Consider the following 22,790-nt stretch of genomic DNA (forward strand, 5'->3'; position numbering starts at 1 on the left):
TTAAATCTCACTCCAAAGGTAGCACTATTCCTGAGCACCTATTTAGAAGTCTTCAAGAACTGATTTGCATAATTACAATGACAACAGCTATTTAATGAAAGGGGAAAATCAGAAGTGCATTTAGAATGTGCTCCCAATTCTTCCTCTGAATTGCTGGCTTGAATCCAAGCCACAGTTGTGAAGGATAGTCTTCTGCACCCACAAGGGAAGATGCTGTCAGATGATTGACACTTACATGTGAAAATGATCCATGGGATGGATGAGTTCAGGGGAAGGGTTTTTCTTTTAATAAACCCACTGGTTAATGGAGCACAAAATTATGAGCAAAAATATGTGAAAATGACACAGACCTAGAAATGCTCCAGTTACACAGAAAACACCCAATAGTGTGGAGTAGAAAGGGGGGAGGAGTTCCAAGGGCCAATCAGGGGCTCCCCCTAAAGAAAATAATAATAATCTACCTGGTCCCCAAAAAGAGCAAGTAGAAAAGCTCACACTGAAATGGGCAGAGGTGTAGGGGCCAAAAGAAAAAGAGGGAAGAGTGTGGGGCAGAGTCGACTTAAATAGCCTGGTCTCCTCCTCTTCCCCAATGGGCAAAGCACTCACATGCTATGTCACAGTCATCCCATGGAAGACCCAACTCTCGTTTTCTTCCAGGGGAGGAAATTGTTGTAAATCAGCTTCCCCCTTCAAGACGGGGAATGGTATTCTCCCAAGGCAGGAAGTTCATGAATCCCACATCACAGACCATCCAAGTGTCCCTGTTTTCCAGGAAGTCTCGGATTTACAGAAGCCACCCTGGTTTCTGATTTGATCCTGGAGTGTTGTTCTTGTTTTTAGGGACGCGGGTGGCGCTGTGGGTTAAACCACAGAGCCTAGGGCTTGCTGATCAGAAGGTCAGCAGTTTGAATCCCCGTGACGGGGTGAGCTCCCATTGCTCGGTCCCAGCTCCTGCCCACCTAGCAGTTCGAAAGCACGTCAAAGTGCAAATAGATAAATAGGAACCGCTGCGGCGGGAAGGTAAACAGCGTTTCCGTGCGCTGCTCTGGTTTGCCAGAAGCAGCTTTGTCATGATGGCCACATGACCCAAAGCTGTATGCCTGCTCCCTCGGCCAGTAACGCGAGATGAGCGCCACAACCCCAGAGTCGGACACGACTGGACCTAATGGTCAGGGGTCCCTTTACCTTTACCTTTTATTTTCATCAAATAAATGTTGGAGGGTGTAATTTCAGGGTTCTTAGCAAACCGAAACACAGAAAGCACACAACAAATCCACTGTGCGACTGAACTTCCAGTGTTATTTTTGTAGTCAGGGCTACTGCAGAAGCTGCACAGTAAACTTGGTGCAGGTCCGGAGGTGGCAAAGAAAATACTCTGATTCTGGAGGAGCTTTGATGTACATTTCCACCCACACATTCTGATGGGGATCAGTTCTAATTAGAACATCACATGAACCACCTGAAGTGTAGTGGAGAGTGAAGGAGATGCAAAATTTCATTTCCCAATGAATAATTTAATATTTGCAAGGCGTGCTTTAAAGGGGGGAGCCATGTAAGCAACAAATCTTTCCCAAAAACATACAAAAATGCACCTTTTTATTTAAAACAGTTGAGTCAGAAAGATTGCCCTGGCAGCTGTTTTCATGGCAACCACTTTGGACATCAGCCATTAAATGAAGAAAGAACGGATGACCTGGAATAAACTCAAACATCCTGAGCATCTGGAAGATGAAAGGACAGGCTTCTGTACCTTTTCTTCCCTAGTCCTGTGAAATTTTGGGAAGTACTGTATGTGATGGCCTTAACACTTGAGGTTACTGCTTAGAATTCCTAAGGACCAGAAGCAGCTCATCCAGTGGAATGGAGCTGCCACAGTAGGTTTCTGGGAGAAGGGCTGCTATTGGTTACTAGGAGGGAGTGGGCGGCAAGGCAGCAAGCAGATTGGTGCAGTGCAAATGTATTGGCAGGTGGTGTGGATTGACTCTACTGGTGTGTTTGCACCACAATAATCTCCCCCTGCCTTGCCCCCACCATGCCAGTAGAGTACAGTGTGCCCTCACCTAAGGATAAAACATTAACTATGGCTGGAGAAAGGTCCTGTCTCCACTTTTATGTACCTTTCTTTCCAATAAAGGTGGTGGGAAATTTAGTGATTCCCCCCCCCTTTGGAGGGGGTCGTTTAGTAAACATGCATTCATACAAAGAGGCCTGGTGTCTTTCTGACCACTCACTTCTTCCTTTTCAAACTCCCTGAGATGCTAGGAAGCATGCAAATGAAAGCTTATGTCAAGGGGTGGGGAAACTACAATTCCCATCATCCCTGGCAATTGGCCATGCTGGCTGGGGCTGGTGGGAGCTGGAGTCCAAGAACACATGGAAGACCACAGGTTCTCCAACCGTAGGTTATGATACATTTGTTTGTCTTGAGGCATTGTAGGACTCGTTGTACCATTTCTGTTTGCTCTGAACACCTTCAACTTGTCATCAAAATAACTGAAGGGGCAGGGAGGCAGCTTAGAGGCAGGCATGGCAGCTGAAAGGTGAAAATGGCTTGTCTGCTTCTTATTTATTTCTGGAGAATGCGGAGTTACTTTCCCCCAGATGACGGTTTTCCTCTTTTGAATATGAGGTGGGCGTTTTGACAAGATTGTGACAGCCAAATCTTGAATTTATGTAATCTCTGACATTAATTTCTTCACAAATTTATGATGGGTTCCAAGATTTGCCTATCACCTGCTATCATCTGGGGCTGGTAGATTTACAGTTAATCAGAACCTGACATACATTACACTTATTCAGAAACGCCTGCTGTAATTATCACCATGTGTGTGTGTTGTTGTTTTTTGCCTATCGTATATACTCGCTGATTGGGCCATGTTTCTTGCACCATCTGTTATTGCACAGGGGAGATAAAGGACACCTTCCCAAGCATTTTTTAATGGGAAAATCCATATTTCAGATCAGCATCCAAATCAAGATTTCAACTGAATATTGTATCACACTTGTTAATACACAATACCTATTTATTATCTCCACAGCATGGAAGGCTATGCATATATTTCGACTGGCTTTGATGAGCTATTCTGATGTCACGGTAAGACTTCCTGGGTAAAGATGTTGTGGATCTTTTGCAGGAATGACACTGAGGGCAGATTATTGATATGAAGTCTGGCTGAAGGGGCTCTTAATTGATGGATGCCAAGAACCATCCCTTTGAAATCTGTTCACATTACAGCAATTTGCATTGGCCATTTGCAAATGCACTTCAAAGGGGTTTTCTCTAAGCACCCATAGCAGATCAGTTTTTTTCAAAAATATTTTTTTTATTAAGGATTTTCTTGTTTTACAAAGGTATATGCAATGTCTCTCTCATATTTTTCCATGTAACATTTTTACAGATCAGTTTCGTTTGTTGAGACATTAGGAAGAAAAGGGGGGAGAGGTGGGGAGAGGTGGGCGGGATGGAGAGATGGGTGGGGTGGGGTGGCGATGTTTCTACTTAATATACGTAGGGTTTGGTGTCAGTCGTTTGTGCAGGTTCTCTGTTGTTTGCTTGTACTCCCTTTGGTGGTGAAAGAGGTCAGGGTTGGTGTAGGGTGTGATTGTTCATTTGTGGTTGGCTGTGGTGGTCTTTGGTTTCCTGTGTGAGTGGGGTGGATGAGTGTTTTTGATCAGGTTAGCCATATTGGTTTGTATGCTGTTGGTAGATTTTTGTCATTGTCTTTTTGGGCTGTGTGTGTGATGAAGGGGAACCATACCGGGGTGAAGGTGTCTTCTTCTTCAGCTTACTGGTTAGTTTAGCAGATCAGTGTTGTCAGCCAGTGACCTTTCAAGTTGGCACCAAACATCATAACATGGTGTGATTAACACCCACCGGTCAAAGTTGGCCTGGGGGGGGGGGAGGTGGTGGTGGGAAGGATGTAGCCCATTGGCTAGTTCGTTTTCCACCTATGACCTAGATGGAGCTGCTAGGAAAGGTCAATAGGAGATCTGGGATGCTGTATCATCAGCTGACCACATCCAGCTCTATTTCTCTGTTACCTGTGGATTGGATTAGACATGCTTGTTCTCAGTCTGGATACAGTCATGGGCTGGAAGAAGGTGAATGAGCTGAGAATGAATCCCATTAAGCTGGAGACTTTGTGAGTGAGTGGTTCCCAGGTCCAGATGTTAGGGAGCTTACCAGTTCTGGACCAGGTTGCTCTTCCTCTGAAGGAACAGGTATATAGTTGGGGGTGCTAGTAGACTCATCTTTTTCCACTGGAAGCCCAGGTAGCCTTCATGACATTATTTGTGCACTATCTACTTAGTTTTGTACCCCAACCATGCCCTTTCTTAGACAGGAAGAGCTTGGCCACTGTGACTCGTGTATTGGTAATATCGTAACTGTGCTGGTGTAACATACTTCATGAGGGACTTCTCCTGAGACTAGTCCATCAGCAGGAGCTGCTACAAAGCACGGGATTCACTTAAGCACCTGGAAACATGCATGTTACTCCTGTGCTGGGTGAACTGCACTGGCTGCCATTTTGCCATGTACAAGAGCTTCTTATTAAGATATAAAGTCCTGAACAACTTGGAACCAGGTTTCATGTAGGACCAAGCTGCCCCTGTATAGACCTGCAAGATCACTTAGAATGATTATCAGATAAACTTTTTACTCAAGGCACTGAACTCTACAGAACATCACAGAGAGGTGACCTGAAAATAGGCATTGTTTAGGGAAGTTTTTAATGACTGATGTTTTAATGTATTTTTAATCTTTTGTTGAAAGCCGCCCAGAGTGGCTGGGGAAACCCAGCCAGATGGACGGGGTAGAAATAAATAATAATAATAACAACAATAAATTTATATTATTATTATTATTATTATTATTATTATTATTATTATTATTATACAAAAGGACAGTGATAATCTTTTGAAAGGCTCAGAAAAGCAAATGTAGATTTGCCTCCCCTTGTGTCGCTTTACAATTCTGGAATGCAACATTCCACCCAAATTCTTGGATGCGCTCAGTTCTATTTGCACTGCTGTTTGAAAGAAGCTACTGATGTAACTGTGGTACCCTCAAGTTTGCAAGCAATATATTCCATTGAGATTGTACAATAGGAGAACTGTAGCATGTCCAAAATTCTCATGCAATTACCTACACTGAAATCTGTTGGTAACAATGGAATAGAGCGTCTCAGACACTTCCATTACGATTCGAAAAGGAACTACAGAAATAGATTGGCAGCCCGTATGGTAAATATTCAAACAATCAAGGAGGGGTGGGGAGTGAATTCAGCCTTCTCAATCTGGACTAAAATATAAAAAAGTGTGATGAACCTATACTTTAACTTCAGGCTTTTTTCCAACAAGCCAAACATATATGGCCATCTGGATAGCCTCGGAGTCTCTATAATTATATTATGCTTGTTCTACCATCTGTGATTTGCTATGTGCCCAGCCCACAGCAACTAACACTACGTCAAAACAAATCCAATTGTTCTCTTTGGAATACTATAGCTACTTTATGTGGCACATCCATTATTCTATATGTGGAGCTGTGGGGCTATTAACTATAAACTGAAAGATGGTAAGAGATAAATGGCAATAGACTTTCATTAAGAAGCTTTTCCGTAAGTAACCAAACACACACAACACCAGATGCTTCTGAATGTCATGAGCCTTTAACTATCTCCCAGTGACATGCAGCGTAACTAACAACTAGGGGTAGGGATGTGCATGTGTTTGCTGAGTTATGTACATTATCTGGCCATTATGCACAATCTCCAACAAACCTTGGGGAATGTGCAGATCTTGACTGCATTTTGCATATTATGCATAATGTCCAACAGGACTTGGGAAATACCTTTCCCAATAAACCCACAAAGCAGCTAAGTAGTGGATTTGGTCTGCCAGAATTGTCAGCACTGATCATGTATGCATTTCATCACAACCAAGGATTAGGAACTACCTGTACAGCTTCAGCTCCTGCACATAGGTGCATTTCAAAGGGGAATTGCTCACTCCATAGTGGCAGTAAATCCCTATTTAAGCTGAAACTTTTATTTAAACTAGGCTGCACTCTAGCAATGCTTCAAGAATATGAAGGTTCCATCCTATTTTCATTTGCCTAGAGATTCACATTAATTTACTCTTAGGGCAGCCACCCCCAAACTCGGCCCTCCAGCTGTTTTGGGACTACAATTCCCATCATCCCTGACCACTGGTCCTGTTAGCTAGGGATGATGGGGGATGTAGTCCAACAACAGCTGGAGGGCCGAGTTTGGGGATGCCTGGTTTAGGGTATATAGGCAAGTTATAATATTACTGAGGAGACAAGAGTGATCATTTGGGACAAAACTGAAATAATAACAGTGCTTCCACTATGTCTGGTTGTTAGGGTTTTATTTGGAGTTCACACTTTTTTACTGCCCCATTGAAAGTGCTTTTTGGGTTTTTGCCACTTCTTGTGTTCTCTGGAATTAGGAACAAAAACACCTGGGACACAGAAGTAAGACAGGTCAGTGGCTCTACCTTCATTGCTATCAGTTGATCTGAGTGAGGCTCCTAGAGATTAAATATGAGACTTACAATGCAAAGTGAAGGTTAAGTAAAAGCAGTAGCTTCAATAAGATTTGATAAGGTATGGAGTTACAAACACAAACACACAAACACACACACACACACACACACACACACACACACACACACTAAGAAAGTAGTAGACTTCAAGTCATGTAACTTTAGGGGAGCGATCTAAAATAAGACCATTTTACAATTTGTTAATACTCAAGAGGTGCTTCAGACATTCCATCTGTTGAACAGATAACTTGATATTCCAATGAGTGACTTATCCCCTAAATGTCCTTACAATAGCTTTTAGATCCCTTCAAATCATTAATTGATTATGAGCAGGTAGACTGTATATGTGCTATAACAACAGAAGCTTCAAAGCATTTTCAGCCTAGAGGTGTGTGGGATACCAATTCAAAGGCTTTCTGATCCATAGGGTCAAGATCAATTAAGAGAAATCTGTTGCCTTCTTACATTCCCACCACAAATTATAAAAAGTACCTTCTTTTTCTTTACATTTCCAACATTTATTACTTGTTTTATACATTTTAGCTAATTTCACTGGTGTAATATACCATCTGTAAATCATTTTCATCCCATTTTCTTTCAAAGCATTGCAAGCTGTAAATTTTATTCCTTCTTTCCACAATTTCTCCCAGTCTTTTAACTGTATATTATAACCAAAATCTTTGGCCCAATGTATCATGGCTGTGTCAATTAGACAACAGCATGGCTCAGAATTTTTCACTAGTGCTTCTGTCTGTACGCCCATCCTTCTTCCTCCCAGGTATCCTAAATTAAATCCAACTACCTGAGTAAAATTTAATCAAGCCTCTCAAGCCAGGAGTTTGGATTCCTTTCAAGTGAGACTGCTAAAGATTCAAGCGTTATCCACTTTTCACAAGCAGATGAATGAAAACCGATAAAGTCTAATCTACTGCCACCTGGGATTTTCTTCAGTCAACAAATGAAGTCCATCTGTATCTCTCCTCCAAATCATAATCTCTGCTAACAATCTCAAGCCTGCTCTGCTTTCTAATTATTTTCCCAACAGCAAAATAAAACTACTAATATGATTGGTCACTCTTTCAGCCCTATATGCAGTAAATTAAAGGATGCAGAAAGGCTTTTACTACCCATGTCCCAAAACTGTCAACATCAGAACAAAAAGCCTCCCACCCTCAAGTTCAGGAATATCTCCCAACATTGTATAGAATCGTCCTGAGGGTTTTAAAAAAACAACAGCTACCAAGCAGTGTATGAAGTTTACGAAATAAATAAATCTCTATGTCTAATCTCTAAATATTTACATCTATCTATCTGGCTTTTTTCAGCCAGAACTCACCGGAATGCATAAAATTAATAAATAATAATAATAATAATAATAATAATAATAATATATTATTTATACCATGCCCATCTAGCTGGGTTTCCCTAGCCACTCTGGGAGGCTCCCAACAGAATATTAAAAACACGATAAAACATTAAAAACTTCCCTAAACAGGGCTGCCTTCAGATGTCTTCTAAAAGTCAGATACAGTGGTACCTTGGTTTAAGAACAGCTTAGTTTATTAACAACTTCAATTAAGAATGCTGCAAACCCAGAAGTAGGTGTTTTGGTTTGTGAACTTTGCCTTGGAATAAGAACATGTTTCGCTTCCTGTTGAGTGTGTTCCATTTGTAAATTGAGTCCCCCACTGCTTTGGGAAAGCACACCTTGGTTTAAGAATGCTTTGGTTTAAGAACGGACTTCCAGAACAGATTAAGTTCATAAACCAAGGTACCACTATAGTTGTTTATTTCCTTGACATCTGATGGGAGGGCGTTCCACAGGGTGGGTGCCACTACCGAGAAGGCCCTCTGCCCTGTTCCCTGTAACTCCACTTCTCGCAGTGAGGGAACTGCCAGAAGGCCCTTGGTGCTGGACCTGAGTGTCCGAGTTGAACGATGGGGGTGGGGTGGGGTGGAGACACTCCTTCAGGTATACTGGGCTGAGGCCATTTAGGGCTCTAAAGTTCAGCATCAACACTTGGAAATGTGCTCGGAAATGTACTGGGAGCCAATGTAGATCTTTCAGGACCTGTGTTGGATGGTCTCAGCGGCTACTCACAGTCACCAGTCTAACTTGGTTGCGGCACCTCTCCGGTGGGAGCCATTGCCATTATAAGAGAATGAATGAAGCATTCGTTGTGAGTTCTGGCACCTCTTTTTCTAGAAAAATAGCACTATCTATCTATCTATCTATCTATCTATCTATCTATCTATCTATCTATCATTTAACAGCTAGCACACAAAAGGGAAATTAAAGCCAGGGGTGACTTTATAAACAGTCACCTGTGGGGGAGTTCTCTTAACCTTATTTCACCCTCCATAAGAAACCCCAAAGGGTAACCTCTTCCCTTGGGGGCTGCCCCAATGGTGGAGACCAACTGTCAATAGTAGCCTCCAAATAAATGTGCTTCCCAACTGGAAAGGAGCCAGAGGTGTGGCAGATTCCCTACTCTGCCGGCGGGACTAGGTTGCCAAACTTTCTGACTCATCCAATAGGCTGCTGTTATACAGCAGCATCAGAAAATGTTTGGGGAGGGCAAGATAGTGTCCACTTCCCAGCCTGCAGCCTGTGTAATAGGAGGTGGGAAAAACTGCAACAGTGAATAGTATCTTTCAGTAATGCTTTGCCCTCTTAGCATAATGTTTGCAATGTTCATTAAAAATAAACTAATACAAATTTGAATCCTAAAACACCTGCAGTAAGCTTTGTGGGGTTTTTTGACCCATCCAAATGAAGCATTAAGAAGAGTCTACAAATGAGGGTGGAAGGGGAAGAAAGCCACAGCTAGCAAGCACCACTTGAAACAAGGGATAGCTGTGGGTTTAAATTTACAAATGTTTGCTCATATGTGAACTACATGTTCATATTTCGATTTTTCACTGCAGGGGAGTTTTACTGGCAAAGAGACATCAATTGTCTTTGGCAACCTACTATAAAAAACAAAACAAAAACCAGGCTCTCTTTCTTTATCTTGTTCACTTTTTACATGACACTGAATGTCTATCTCAGTAACAGGCTAAACGAGAAGGACTTATCCCCGCCCCCACTAAAAAAAAGAAAAGAAAAAAGCAAATTGTACTGAGAGTTGGGACTCACAGCTGTCATCTTTTTATCAGGTTATTTTTAAAAAAAGTACCTATGAAATAAAAATGCAGAGAAATCTAGTTAAGATTCTCAGAAAGAAAAAGAAAAAAAGGTGAGAATTAAAAAAAAAAAACCCACACGTTTTAAAACCTTTCTACCTTATTCACAGCTGGCTCAGCGGTTTGACACCAGAGCCCACAGGGCACAAGTGTGAAGGCGCAGAAGTGTGAAGGAGACGATAGTTTCATACCCCTGTTCATTCCCTTGTCACCTTCAGGCATCAACATGACTTTCAGTCCAGAGCTAAGTATCTAGCATAGCCATGGCCTGGAGCGAGGGTAAAAAAAAATAATGTTGCAATTTCTGCACAGCCCGGTAGCAACAAGCAAAGCCTTTCATTTGGAACATGCAGTCCCGGCAACTGATATGAAGCAATGTAAACCAGTACAAATGCAAGCTGTCGAAGGAGGAAGAAGAGCAGGAAATATAGGAAGCATCCTAGCAAGGGTTGTGATAGCCAGAGAGCCATCCTTTTCCTGTTAATGCTTCTTTTTGGAATCACTGCCTTTGCGTACTGAAGCATTCCCTTTCCCAAGTCCCTAATTAATTGCTCGAAACTGATGCTCAACTCAAAAAAAAATATTCCGTATCGGAACACTGTGTCCCACCGACTAAACAAAGCAGAGATCAAAAGAGCACATCCACATCACTGAAGATGCCAAAGGCTTTAAAGGTTAGAGTGACAAAAAGCAGGAGCAAAGGTTTCAAAGTGTCACTGCATCGCATCCATCCATCCACTACATCCTTTGTAAAATCAGAAAGTTATATTCAGTGCTTTTCTTGTAGGAAAAAGGTGCTGGACCTGTGTACCCTCAAGTACCCCCAGAAAAAACAACAACAATGCACTGGTTATATAATGATGGCATCTTTTTCAAAGTCAGGTGTGGGTTTCCATAAGGAGTGCTGGAAATTCTTGAGGTGAGCCCAATTTGGTTGTGCCTTTACAAAGTAGGCATAGGCAGTACTGATCAAGGCACAACTGCTGGCCAAGGCTGGTGGATCTCAGAGTTGGATCAGGTCATTTGAGGATCAAAGGTTTTTTTAAAAAAACCTCTCTGCCCTCACTTGCCAGTGTCAGGTTCTGATCCAGACAGCTTGGTTAGTCCAACTCTTCTCACTATGAATATCTATGGGCAGGAAGCTACCGCCACCCTGCCAATGTGTTCTAGCAACGTTTGGCTAAGCTTTTTACACCTCCTCCAAAAAAAGTCATCTAATGGCATGCAGCGTGCAGCTACAGGCACCATCCAACTCCCATCAGTCGCTCTTTTCCCACTTGTACTTCTTCTTCCCCAAAAGTATTCCGGCTATCCCCCCCCCCTTATACCTCCCCTCGGGGAGGGGGGGTCCTCTTCTGAAAGCTTCACATCTGCTCTGCTCAAAATATAATATTCCTAAAGGCTCAACTAATCCATGACATATGGCAGTCCCCAAATGATCAATATGCATAAGGTCTGTTCTGAGCCTTGTTTTCTCGGAGCAGTTAATATAAAACCAACTGTGATCAAGGAAAAAAACCTGTCAGATCCATTTAGGTCCAAAGTGTGTGTATTATTAAAAAAGCAAAACAACAACACTTGAAGATCATTCTAAATGTTGCTGGGCCATTTACGGCTTCCAAAGGAGTAGACAAATACTCATTAAGCAATCAGTTTGCCCACACAGGAAGACTTTGGGTGCATGAAACAGCTGCTCCATGCATGGAAACCCACACAGGATGTTGCTACGCAGGCAAAGATGACACACTGGAAATCGGCTTTGTAGGGTAGCACTGAATTCTGTGGCTAGAGGCCAACCCAAACATACAAATGCACCTGTACAGTGGTACCTCGGGTTACAAACACCTTGGGTTACAAACACTTCGGGTTACAGACTCCACTAACCCGGAAGTAGTACCTTGGGTTAAGAACTTTACCTCAGGATGAGAACAGAAATTGTGTGCCAGCGGTGCAGTGGCAGCGGGAGGCCCCATTAGCTAAAGTGGTACCTCAGGTTAAGAACAGTTTCAGGATAAGAACGGACCTCCAGAACGAATTAAGTGGTATCAGAGGTACCACTGTATTGCCACTGAATCATGTGTATGTTGCCTGGGCCATCCACATGCACCAAAAGACATAGCACTCTATCCACCCAATCGCTCAAATATATAATTCTTTCTAGTAGCACCTTAGAGACCAACTGAGTTTGTTCCTGGTATGAGCTTTCGTGTGCATGCACACTTCTTCAGATACACTGAAACAGAAGTCACCAGATCCTTAAATATAGTGGGGGAGTGGGGAGGGGTATTACTCAGAAGGGTGGTGGGGATGGGTGATAGGCTGATAAGTGTGGAAAACCTGCTGACGACTCTAAACGGCTGCAATTAGTCTTGCAGGGAAAGGCAAGGGGTGAGATGGCTAAAGATGGCTTTGTTATGTATAATGAGATAAGAATCCAATGTCTTTGTTCAAACCAGGTTTGAACTAATCACCAAACTTAAAACCATGGAGAAACCTGGTTTGAACAAAGACATTGGATTATTATCTCATTATACATAACAAAGCCATCTTTAGCCATCTCACCCCTTGCCTTTCCCTGCAAGACTAATTGCAGCCGTTTAGAGTCGTCAACAGGTTTTCCACACTTATCAGCCTATCACCCATCCCCACCACCCTTCTGAGTAATACCCCTCCCCACTCCCCCACTATATTTAAGGATCTGGTGACTTCTGTTTCAGTGTATCTGAAGAAGTGTGCATGCACACGAAAGCTCATAGCAGGAACAAACTCAGTTGGTCTCTAAGGTGCTACTAGAAAGAATTTTCGATTTTGTTTTGACTATGGCAGACCAACACGGCTACCCACCTGTAGCTCAAATATATTTCACTCCCCGAACCACTAATCACCAATCATTCCACCTACTCTGCTAAAATATACTGCAAAAATACCAGAAGATGACAAAAATCACTCACTGACAGAACCATATATAGTAACATAAAGTGCTACCCCTCAGTCACACAGATGTAGTGTCCTAGACAGCAATCTGACTCTCAGTCAGGTCACTATCTCACACACAAGATTCTCAACCCTCCTTGAGAATTGCTACCTCCCTCCCTCTAAGGACTGCCCTCAGACATTTCCAACACACACCACTGGCACTCCACACACAAAAATAGCCATTAGCAAAATACACCATAATGCAGTGACCCCCAGTAACTAGCCATATGTGCCAGGAAATGCCTCAGGGAACATATAGGTTTTCAGCATGCATCAGAAATGTATTTCTAAGAGAAGGTTGTTCCGCATGGTTCTATAGGTACAAAAACTATTACACATACTTTAATTCTATTTTAAACCTTTCTTGCATTCACATACCCTCTTATGACAAATACACTTCTTTTCTGAAATTTCTCTCCATGTCTCTGGATTCTCAGTAATGTCTCCTTGGCTCCCACTGCTCATCTTAAAAATCTAACAGCTTGAGGGTTTTGACTGAAACATTAGATTAAATAAATCTATGCTGGTGTTTGTTTTGCCTATCATTTTTATTTACTTATGCATATACACAAACAATCTGTCAAGTCAGTTGGTGTGTGTGACACAGTGGCGTGGCACAGCCATTCTGCTCAGTATTAGTGACTCTCCCTAGACATTAATGGCTTCACTTTAAGGTCCAGTTGCTCACAGCCTGACAGGACTGAAAATGAAAGCTTTCCATAATAAATGGAAGTGCTTGAAGGAAGGACATTTTTACACTTAGAAAGGAAACTGTTTTAAGTCTTCTTTAGGGGTGTTTATAGCTGCTTATGCGTCGTCTTCTTGGTACTAAAAAGCAGGACAAATGGAAACTCTTCAAATCAATAGCACTTATCTTCCAGGCTACTCTATTTATGATAGGGGTGATAAGACACTTGGGTTTTCAACACCTAAGACTCTTCACAAGATTGATTGATCTTGGATCACTTGTGAGGGATGTCTCGTTCAAGGGCAGCAATCACACCAGGGGCATCAGGAGTTCCAGCTGATTTGAGTATACCTACTTTGCTGTCTCTATTCCATTTCCAAGATCCATGTTTTCCAATGGCTACAAAAATTATTATTGGTTAGATTCCCAGCTGAGGCAGGGAAGAGCATTAACATAACATGAAGAGCACATTGACAGCTGAAAAACACACCCATATCCATCATTTGACTTTAAATGTTCCAACCAAACCAGGGGCACGGTGCAGGTTTCCTATGTACTTTTTTTTTGGGGGGGGGGGAGTTTCGGCCTAGCTAGGGATCCTCATACAGGTGTCCTGCCTCTGTGCTTCTAGAGCAAAGTGTGCATATGTAAGTCTTGATCCACAGGCCCAAAGGAGGGCCTTGCATGAGTCATGCAAAGGAGGAAGTGAGAAATGGCAGGATGGCCAGTTCTAGTGCTTTATTAAAGAAAGGTATAAACTTACAACACAGCAGCAGAGCCCTGCGGCCTTTCCAGGCTCAGGATAGATGCTGAAGCAGTAAGTAATAGTTATGACTTGTCCATGAGGTGCTAATATGTTAAGCATTACTTATACACAAAGCAAGCTGTATAAGCTGGCAGCAATTGCCCAGTTACCGGTAACTCGCCCCTGGCTTAGAGGCCCTTTCCCAACTCTCATCTTTGTCTCAGGCCAGGGAATAGCTGACGGGCAGCCAGCATGAGAAGCCTTTCCTCTCCCAACTAACTGAACCAAAACGAGGGCTTCAAAGCTTCAAAGCATATAAATATATATGAGCTTATTATTGTAGCAACTAACAATTATCTTGACTACCAAGATGGCGTTCACAGGCCTTCTGGTACTTTTCACTGTTTGGTTCTACACATTGCAAAACTCTTAAGTTCATTTCTTCATGCATGGGAGGAACTGATTTGTTTTCTTAGTCCCTCCCCCCCCAATATTATTTTATTATCTTCTTAATTACGCTGTTTTTAAAACTGCATTTTACATTCAACTTCCTTTAGTAATGTTTTCTTTTGAAATGTTTAAGATAATTTTCTTTTGTTAACTTCTGTGTGTTAAATGTGCATTTTGCAATTGACTTCCTTTGCAATGTTTTATTATGAAAATTCTAAGGTAATATTTTAGCTTTCTGTTTATTATGTTGCTTTGAATGCGTACTTTATCTTTGACTTCAGTAATGTTTATCCTGGTTTGTTTGATGTTTTAATGTGTTGTAAACCACTTTGAGATTTTTTTTGCTTAAAAATATAAAGCTGTATAGCAATGAAATGAACGATAATAATAAATAATAATAATATATAATAGTCTAGAAAGCAGGCCCCCCAATAAAAAAATAAAACATAAGTCTCAGGATATTCAGTACCTGATAGCAGAATTTGCATTTTTGTGGCTCATCCGTAAACATTAAGATTGCCACTATTATCCAGTAAATAAACACAGTAAAAAAGACTAGTTCAGCACATCAGACAGCTCCCAGGAATATTACCAGTCATTGGCTGCTTCTGATGGGGGGGGGAGGGGGAGATTTTGGTCTTATTTTCACATCTAAAAACCAACTGAATGCTAGATTCAGCATCTAATCTTCTCACTGAATATTAAGGAAATATTGTACTATGAATTGTATATTATTCCATTTTCTATTGGTGTGGAAATGAACAGAGTTGGTAACTGAACAGTCACTAAAAATAGGGAGTGAGAATTATCACTGGGACTTTAGGGCTGTGCACATCTCTTGTAAATATATGGTATGAGCACCGTCTAAGGCTTATCCTCCTCAGCTTAAGAAATCTGACCTGGCCACTGAAAGAGGTTGTCTGGCTGCAATTTTGATGGAAACAACTGCTTTGTTTGTTGGTTTCAATCAATACAATCCCTTAGTGCAAATTCCCAAGTTAAGCCTCAGGTTTCTAAGATGATGGGAGCAAGCTAATAACTTTTAGTTCAATGTATCTCTTGGGGCACAGACACAAAAAAGAAGACTTAAAAGAGATTTTGAAGTCATTTGGAACAACGACATGAAGAAAAACCCTCCACTGTCTTAGCCGATGCAAACTTTTTTAAATGTTGAAAATCTGTGTCTTTTAACTTGCAGGAGAGATTTGTCAAACTAAGTTTAGATCTGCTGTTCTAATCTCTGTATGATACCATCAGGGCTTTTTTTTTCAACAGGAACTCACCAGAACTCAGGTGGGTGCCATTGCCATTATAAGAGGACAAAGGAGGCATTCATTGTGAGTTCTGGCACCTCTTTTTCTGGATGCCGTCTAGGATAAAACACATTGCATCTAATGAGACTTACTCCCAAGTAAACAGATATAGGATGGCGACCTGGTGATGACAAGCAACAGTTCACAAGTCCTACCCAGCTCCACCCCAGGCAGCCTTGCAAACCTCTGCAAAGACCATCAAAAGTCTCCACCACACTGCCATCGTGAGAGGGGCTACACAATAGAACTTAACTATTTCAGAAAAACCCCACTTTCATGTTGGTGGTGGTGGAGACTGGGAAACCCTGATTCTTCTTATTACCAGGAAAGAAAAAGTAAGCCCCTGTGTAAGCTTTGTTGTTGCTAAAGTACCCCTCCTATCAGCCCCCCCAAATATGGCCAATGGGCAGGGATGGTGGGATTTGCAATTCAGCAACATGGGGAGGCAAAGGTTCCCCCCACCTGTCCTATACTACAACATACAGTACTGCTAAATGTTTTAACATTGCCTTTGGAGCTTGGAAAGAAGCCCACACCTTGATAACATTAATAGCAACCGATACAGATGACACTTTTGGAATATTGTATGAGCTTCGGGGACAGTGCAGCTGGTCTCTCTGGCACATGTACTGCTTTTGGACAAGCCTCCTTGCACATTGTTTTTATTGCCTTTAAAACTTATTGCATTCCCCAGCCCCCAGGAGAATTAATCAGCCTCCCTTGGCCTCTCCCAAAATCCCTGCATCGAGTCATTGGTGATGTTTGCAGTTAAAACCTGCACACAGCCCTTCCCTGTCACCACCAGGACATGCACAAATTAGCATGTGGTCCTTTTCCATCTAGTTTGCAAAGCTGCTTTGTGTTTTAACTGCACAGTCGAGGGTGGACCAGCAGATGCCCACCGAAACACCCACTGCTTCAAATAAGCTTTGTGTGATCACATTATAGACCAAAATAAAATAAAATAAAATAAAATAAAAATTTTATTTTGTTTTGACTATGGCAGACCAACACGGCTACCCACCTGTAACTGGAACATTATAGACCCTTCATCTATTATTCCCTGTCAAGAGTTTCATATGGTTTCCCAGGTGGATTTTTGCAAGGAGAAGTACTGTAGTAGAATAAACTTGCATAGCTACATCTAAGTTTAGGCAGCTCAGTAATGCCATGTGATCACTGCTACTCTGATTTGATTGATCAAAACGCTATTTCTTAAAAAAATAAAAATAGAAGACTTAGTACACCTTCTTAAAAAACAACAACAGTGGCCCCAGGGGCTGAATCTGGGACATCGTGCAATTTAAAAAGCCCACAGCTATTAACTATGTAGCCATTTCAGAAGAAACAAATAATTTTTTTAAAAAAATAAATGTTGACAACGATGGCTTTAAAAAAAAGGGGGGGGGTAATAAATAGATAACATTTCACAAAAGCAGACCAGAGCACCAATATCATATATTCCCCAGTAGTTTCTGACAACAGAACTAATCCATCATATCTTTGGAGTGAATAATTGGCAAAGAAATCAAAATGCTCAATACACCAGGCACACACACACACACACACTGAGTGGGGTTGATCTGGTGGAGCTGTCCCTCTGCTTGGCTCTGGCAGCTGAGTTGGCCTCCTACTTGCCCCCAAATGTAGCCTTAGACTGCAGTCCTGAACTTTCTTATTTGGGAGTAAGCCTCACTGAATTCAGTAGGACTTACATACATCTGAGTAGAGTTGTATAGGACTGCACTGTTGGATTCTTAGCTGGGAATCGGCTGAAAGAGTTGGGTGAACATTTTTGCTTGATGCAAAGAGCACGCAGGCGATTCTTTGGACGCCACTACAAAGGGCAGGGGGGGATCCCTCTCTGTGCTGGAGTGATTTGCAGGGAGGGGTCTCACTCTTGACCACTGCTTTCAACCTGTTGATTTACAAGGCTGAAGATGATAATCTACAAATTGACCAGAGAGGGTAGAGCAATTGTGCTGCACATCACATCCTTTGAATGAGCAAAGCCATGTGCTGTGCAATCGCTCCCTTTGCCATCAACTTGCCAGCATTTTGCTATCTTAGAAGAGAAGCAATGAGGCCCTAGTTGGTTAGGATGCATCATATTCATGCTGTGATCCCTAATTGACTGGGATCACATCATGAAGGAGAAAGTAGCAACCAAGGAAAACAGCGGTTGTGAAAATTTCAAATAATAACCCCACAAAAGTTAAAAAGAAGGGGGGGTTTAGAGGAACTATTCTGCCTTCCTGGAAAGGAAAATGTTCCCTTTGAATACATTTGCAAGTAAACATTTGGTGCAATCCTGTTCTTAGCCATGTTAACTTAGGAACACAATGAGAACATCTTTAAATTAATTCTGAGGAAGTAACGAAAGACAGGTGAACAGTGGAAATAGCTTGTTGTCAAGATGCAGTGTGCATGCTAATTAAGTTCCCACTCCTCAGATCATACGTCTTCAAATAAGACAAAAAAGAGCTAACAGTCTGCACTGGGATGAATCATGCTAGGTGGGACAGATGTGGTTACTGGTGGACACCTGTGGTCAAAAGTGACTCATCTCCAGTAAATGGCAACTTTTAAACTTTGTGAGAATATATTTTGTTGTTTAGCAACAAGATGGGTTTCTGTCAATAACCACATCCAGCATCATCAAAATTATCATAGATTTTCTATGAAAGTGACTTGATTTATTAAAGTATTTCTATATCACTTTTCACAAAATGTATGAAAATTTAAAACAATAAAGCTACATAAGAAATACAGATACATCATATAGCAAACCAAGAATAATTAAAACAAAAAGTAGGTGAGCTGGAGATCAAGATATTTGGCCAGGGTAAGTAGGGGGAGGAAACTGTTTTAGCGGGACTTACTTCTGAGTAAACATGCATAGGATTGTACTGTTACTTGTAACAAGCTCATTCAGATGTTCTTAAATGTAAGCTGAAGAGGCAATTCATAAAATGCTTTCTGGTACTTATTCTCTCTCCACTCGTGCAAGTCTGCTTACAGGGGCAGTGGAACATGAGCGATTTGGGAACTCATTCATTTTGGCAGATGTGACTTCAGGGACATTTCGCCGTTTCCTTGATCACAGTATTTGCTGCAACTGAGTTCCCAGTTCACACGATACATTGCTCAAGGGAGTAGACCCAGTTGAATGAGAAAGGCAAATGGAGGAATAAAATGTGTGAGTCAGTTCTGGTCCATAGATAAAAACAAGGAAGCAAGAAACACAACTGGCTGGTATTTCTGCTTTTCACTCTGCTTGTAATGAGTAACATCATTCCTATGGATCCAAAACTGCTAAAAAGCCTGGGAGATAAAAGAAAAGTACTTTTCCTAGAGCTGAGAAAAATTGTAGTGTGGGCATCAGGCAAATATCCCTGGGGAGAGCATTCCAAAGGCAATGTACTCTGATAAATAAAGGACACAAAGAATCAAAGAGGAATGGAACATTTATGAAGGAATATGTGGCACAATAGGACTTTCAAACTCCTTTGTCTATTACCAGACACAAGATGGAGGGAACACCTGGTGAGATTTTTTTTTTTAAAGATTGTGCTAAAACCAGATAAAAGGGTTCTGCTAAATGTGCAATTAATATGCCGAACTTACTGAAATAAAATGAGGTTAGTAATGATAAAAATAGTGTTTAAACGGATGAGACACCAGCATGAGAAGATCCCTTGTTGTTAGATTGCTTTTTCAAAGAAAAATTACAGAAACATAAGGAGGAAGCATATTGTGAAATTATTCTGACAGTTAAATCATCTGCATGTTTGGGAGAGCTCCCCAAAGCAGTCAGTAGTATTTACTCCCAGGTAAGTGTGTGTAAGGCTGCAGCCTGAGGGTGGCAGTTTGAGGTTGCATTGCACAAATGCAGCTATTATACATTAGACTGCATTTTATTGCACTCTCAAAATACTTCCTTATGGAATACCAAGTTTGCATTTGCTCACTCTGTAAGGTACACACTGATAGTTTATAAATCAACAACAACCCGGTAGAAGTTTACAACCACAGCTAATCTCAATATTGCACTGTTACAGGGTCCTTTCATGAACTTTGTGCTAAACCACAGTAAATCAATCTATTGTTTTCTACTGGAAAGCTTGAAAGATAGATGCAGGAGTACCTGGTGCCCTGTTTTGGACTACAGCTCCCATCAGCACCAGCCAGCACAGCCAAGGGCCAGGAGCGGTAATCCAACAACATCTGGAAGGCACAACATTGGCTATTCCTGTCATACAGGAAATGTTTGTGGCACAAATAAAACATTGATAGGCTCCCCCTCCTATTCAGAGCTGTTTACTAGAGACTTCATATGCTGTTTACTGGAGACTTGAGACCCCATGTCAACCTTCTCCATAGCTTTGGGGAGCTCTCATTATGCAAAAAGAAAATTGCCATTCAGAGGGCTTTCTGAATGTGCTTTGTAATGTGATGCTTTTATAATACACAGAGGTACCATTCTTTGTATGCCCATGTACTTTTAATAAGAACACACAGTCTCTCTCCTTTTCTCTCGCCTTTTGTGTATGTGGCAGAGACATAAAATACCTGAGTTACCTTTGATTTCCCTCCCGTTTTCATTAAAGCTATGGTTGGCAGCCAATTACCATCATTTAAATACTTAGCTGAATACAATTTTCAGTTGAGAAATATTTAGCCCGCTAGTGTGAGGTTTCTGTCAGGTCAGCTTCTCAGTTACAAATAGTCTTTGGAGTTTCTACTGATAGTTTCACAGCAGTATTGAACTGAGCACTGAATGTTCTTGGTTTTGTGGGGCGGTCAAGAGAGAGAAGCCCTACAAGAAGAAGAAGAGGAGGAGGAGGAGGAAAAAAACCCAGCTGCAGTCAGGGGATATAGTAAGAGGGCCCTTCAAGTCCAACATCCCCCCGCCCCCAATGGTCAACCAGATGCCACTAGGAAACCAACCAGCAGGGTTTAAGCATAAGAACATTCTCCCTTCCAGTGGTTTTCAGCAACTGATATTCAGAAGCATTGCTGCCTCCAACCATGGAGGCAGAGCATACCCACCATGGCTAAGAGCCATCAATAGTTTTCTCCTCCATGAATTTTTCTAATCTTATAAAGCAATCTACATTGGTGACCATCACTGCCTCCCTTGCGATCAAGTTCCATAGCTTAACTAAGTGCTGCATGAAGAACTACTTTCGTTTTATCTGTCCCGATTCTTCCAACACTCAGCTTCGTTGGATGTCTACAAGACCACCACTCTTAGCTGTTTCTCTTGCCTCAGGACACTGTCTGTTATATCCCAAGGTGAGCTGGAATGGCAGGCTTTTCACGGCTGCCTGCTTCAAGGATTTTATATTTTCATACTGGTTCCTTACATGAATTTAGAAAACCATAAAACTGAATGCTGGTAGAGATTCTGGGACTTGCATCCGCCGACCACACAGAATGGGCATAATCCTCCAGGAAGTTCATCTCCACAAGCCCCATTGAAATGAATGGGAGATGCACAAGAGCATGAGCTGGGTTGAAGAACCTGTCATGGAATCAGGCCCATGTTGATACCCAATTCGGAGTGCAAGAAGTATCAATGGAAACGTCTTGGGAGAAGATATACATAAATGCAAACAAAAACCTAGCCAAGTAAGTCACATTGCACATGGTGGTCCCGCATGAGTCCCTGGCAACAATGTGGTTCAGCAGAGGACCAATGTGGCCTTCAGCATCCTGTCAACATGTACCAGAGCACTTGGATAGCCTGAAATAACTCATGATTCTCCAAGTTACAGACTCATGGACTTCTGCAATCCGTAAAGACAAGCTCTTGCACACAAAGCATATTGAAACAACATAGGGGTGCTAAGGAATGTTGAACACGGCATTACAGCTTGAAAAAAATACTGTCACGTTGCAAATGATCTTCCTGCAATTATTTTTCATGCATCTCACCCAAGCAAATCTCACACATGAGAAAGATAGGATAAACAAATTGTCACACAAACATCTGAAGCACTGTTAAGCAGATATGGATAATACTTGTATTAGCATCCTGGAGCAGATTTGACATGTTAATTAAAAGGTGCCATTCCTTGTCTCACATGTGTTCCTATTGGTAGGCTCTTAACAATGACAAGATGTATTAACACATTTGCACACACACGTGTTCATATATGCACTTAAAGGTACATACAGTTGTACCATCCAGCTTCAATTGGCAAACCTCCTGAATGGTAAACGTATAACATTCTGAATGGTAAAAGTATAACATTCTTCAAGTAATGATGCTATAGAACTTTGACTTATGAACTGGAATTGCTTCTGTGCAAGTTATCACAAACTTTTAACGCATCTGAATATGAATGGGAATCACAGTACACGTCACCATAACCCATATTTTAGGAAGGGGGATTTGTGTTTTTTTCCCCTCTTATATATGCACATACCCTTAGATACCCATAATCAGTTCATAGTTCAGTAGTCATTGGGGCCACAACTTAACACAATGCAACAGTTCTTGTCTTTTGCTACAGTGCTGCAGGCTGGAAAATCCCCTTTCACAAACAAAGATGGGGAAACACACACAGTGCCACTGTAATGAATCTGAACCATCTATCAAAATGAGAAGCAAATACATGTCTATACATTTTCAAAGCTTTGCTTTTAGAAGATATGCACCAAAACTATTACTTACAGCTGGAGAATATCAGTGGGCATGAATGTTTATCCATTGGGAAGTTGTGTAGCTGCAGCTGACATTCAGCGTTGATAGTAAGCCTGGAGGGAAACCAGGGAGCTATTACTATCTCCGTATGATGACAAGTTAAAACAAGACAATATCTGGTGGCATTTCCAATGCTCAATGGTGAAATCC

General features: G+C 41.6%; 1 protein-coding gene across 4 annotated transcripts in view; it reads right to left on the bottom strand.

The window, feature by feature from the left end:
* GABRG3 (gamma-aminobutyric acid type A receptor subunit gamma3) overlaps positions 1-22,790 on the bottom strand; it is a 282,385-nt gene that overhangs the window by 98,378 nt on the left and 161,217 nt on the right. For all 4 annotated transcript variants that reach the window (XM_033147527.1, XM_033147526.1, XM_033147524.1 and 1 more), the window contains one exon: positions 22,611-22,693. In XM_033147527.1, the coding sequence (XP_033003418.1) occupies positions 22,611-22,693 (83 nt within the window). The remainder of the gene's footprint in view (positions 1-22,610; positions 22,694-22,790) is intronic.

This window comes from Lacerta agilis, chromosome 4 (assembly GCF_009819535.1).
Source record: "Lacerta agilis isolate rLacAgi1 chromosome 4, rLacAgi1.pri, whole genome shotgun sequence".
Taxonomy (NCBI): domain Eukaryota; kingdom Metazoa; phylum Chordata; class Lepidosauria; order Squamata; family Lacertidae; genus Lacerta; species Lacerta agilis.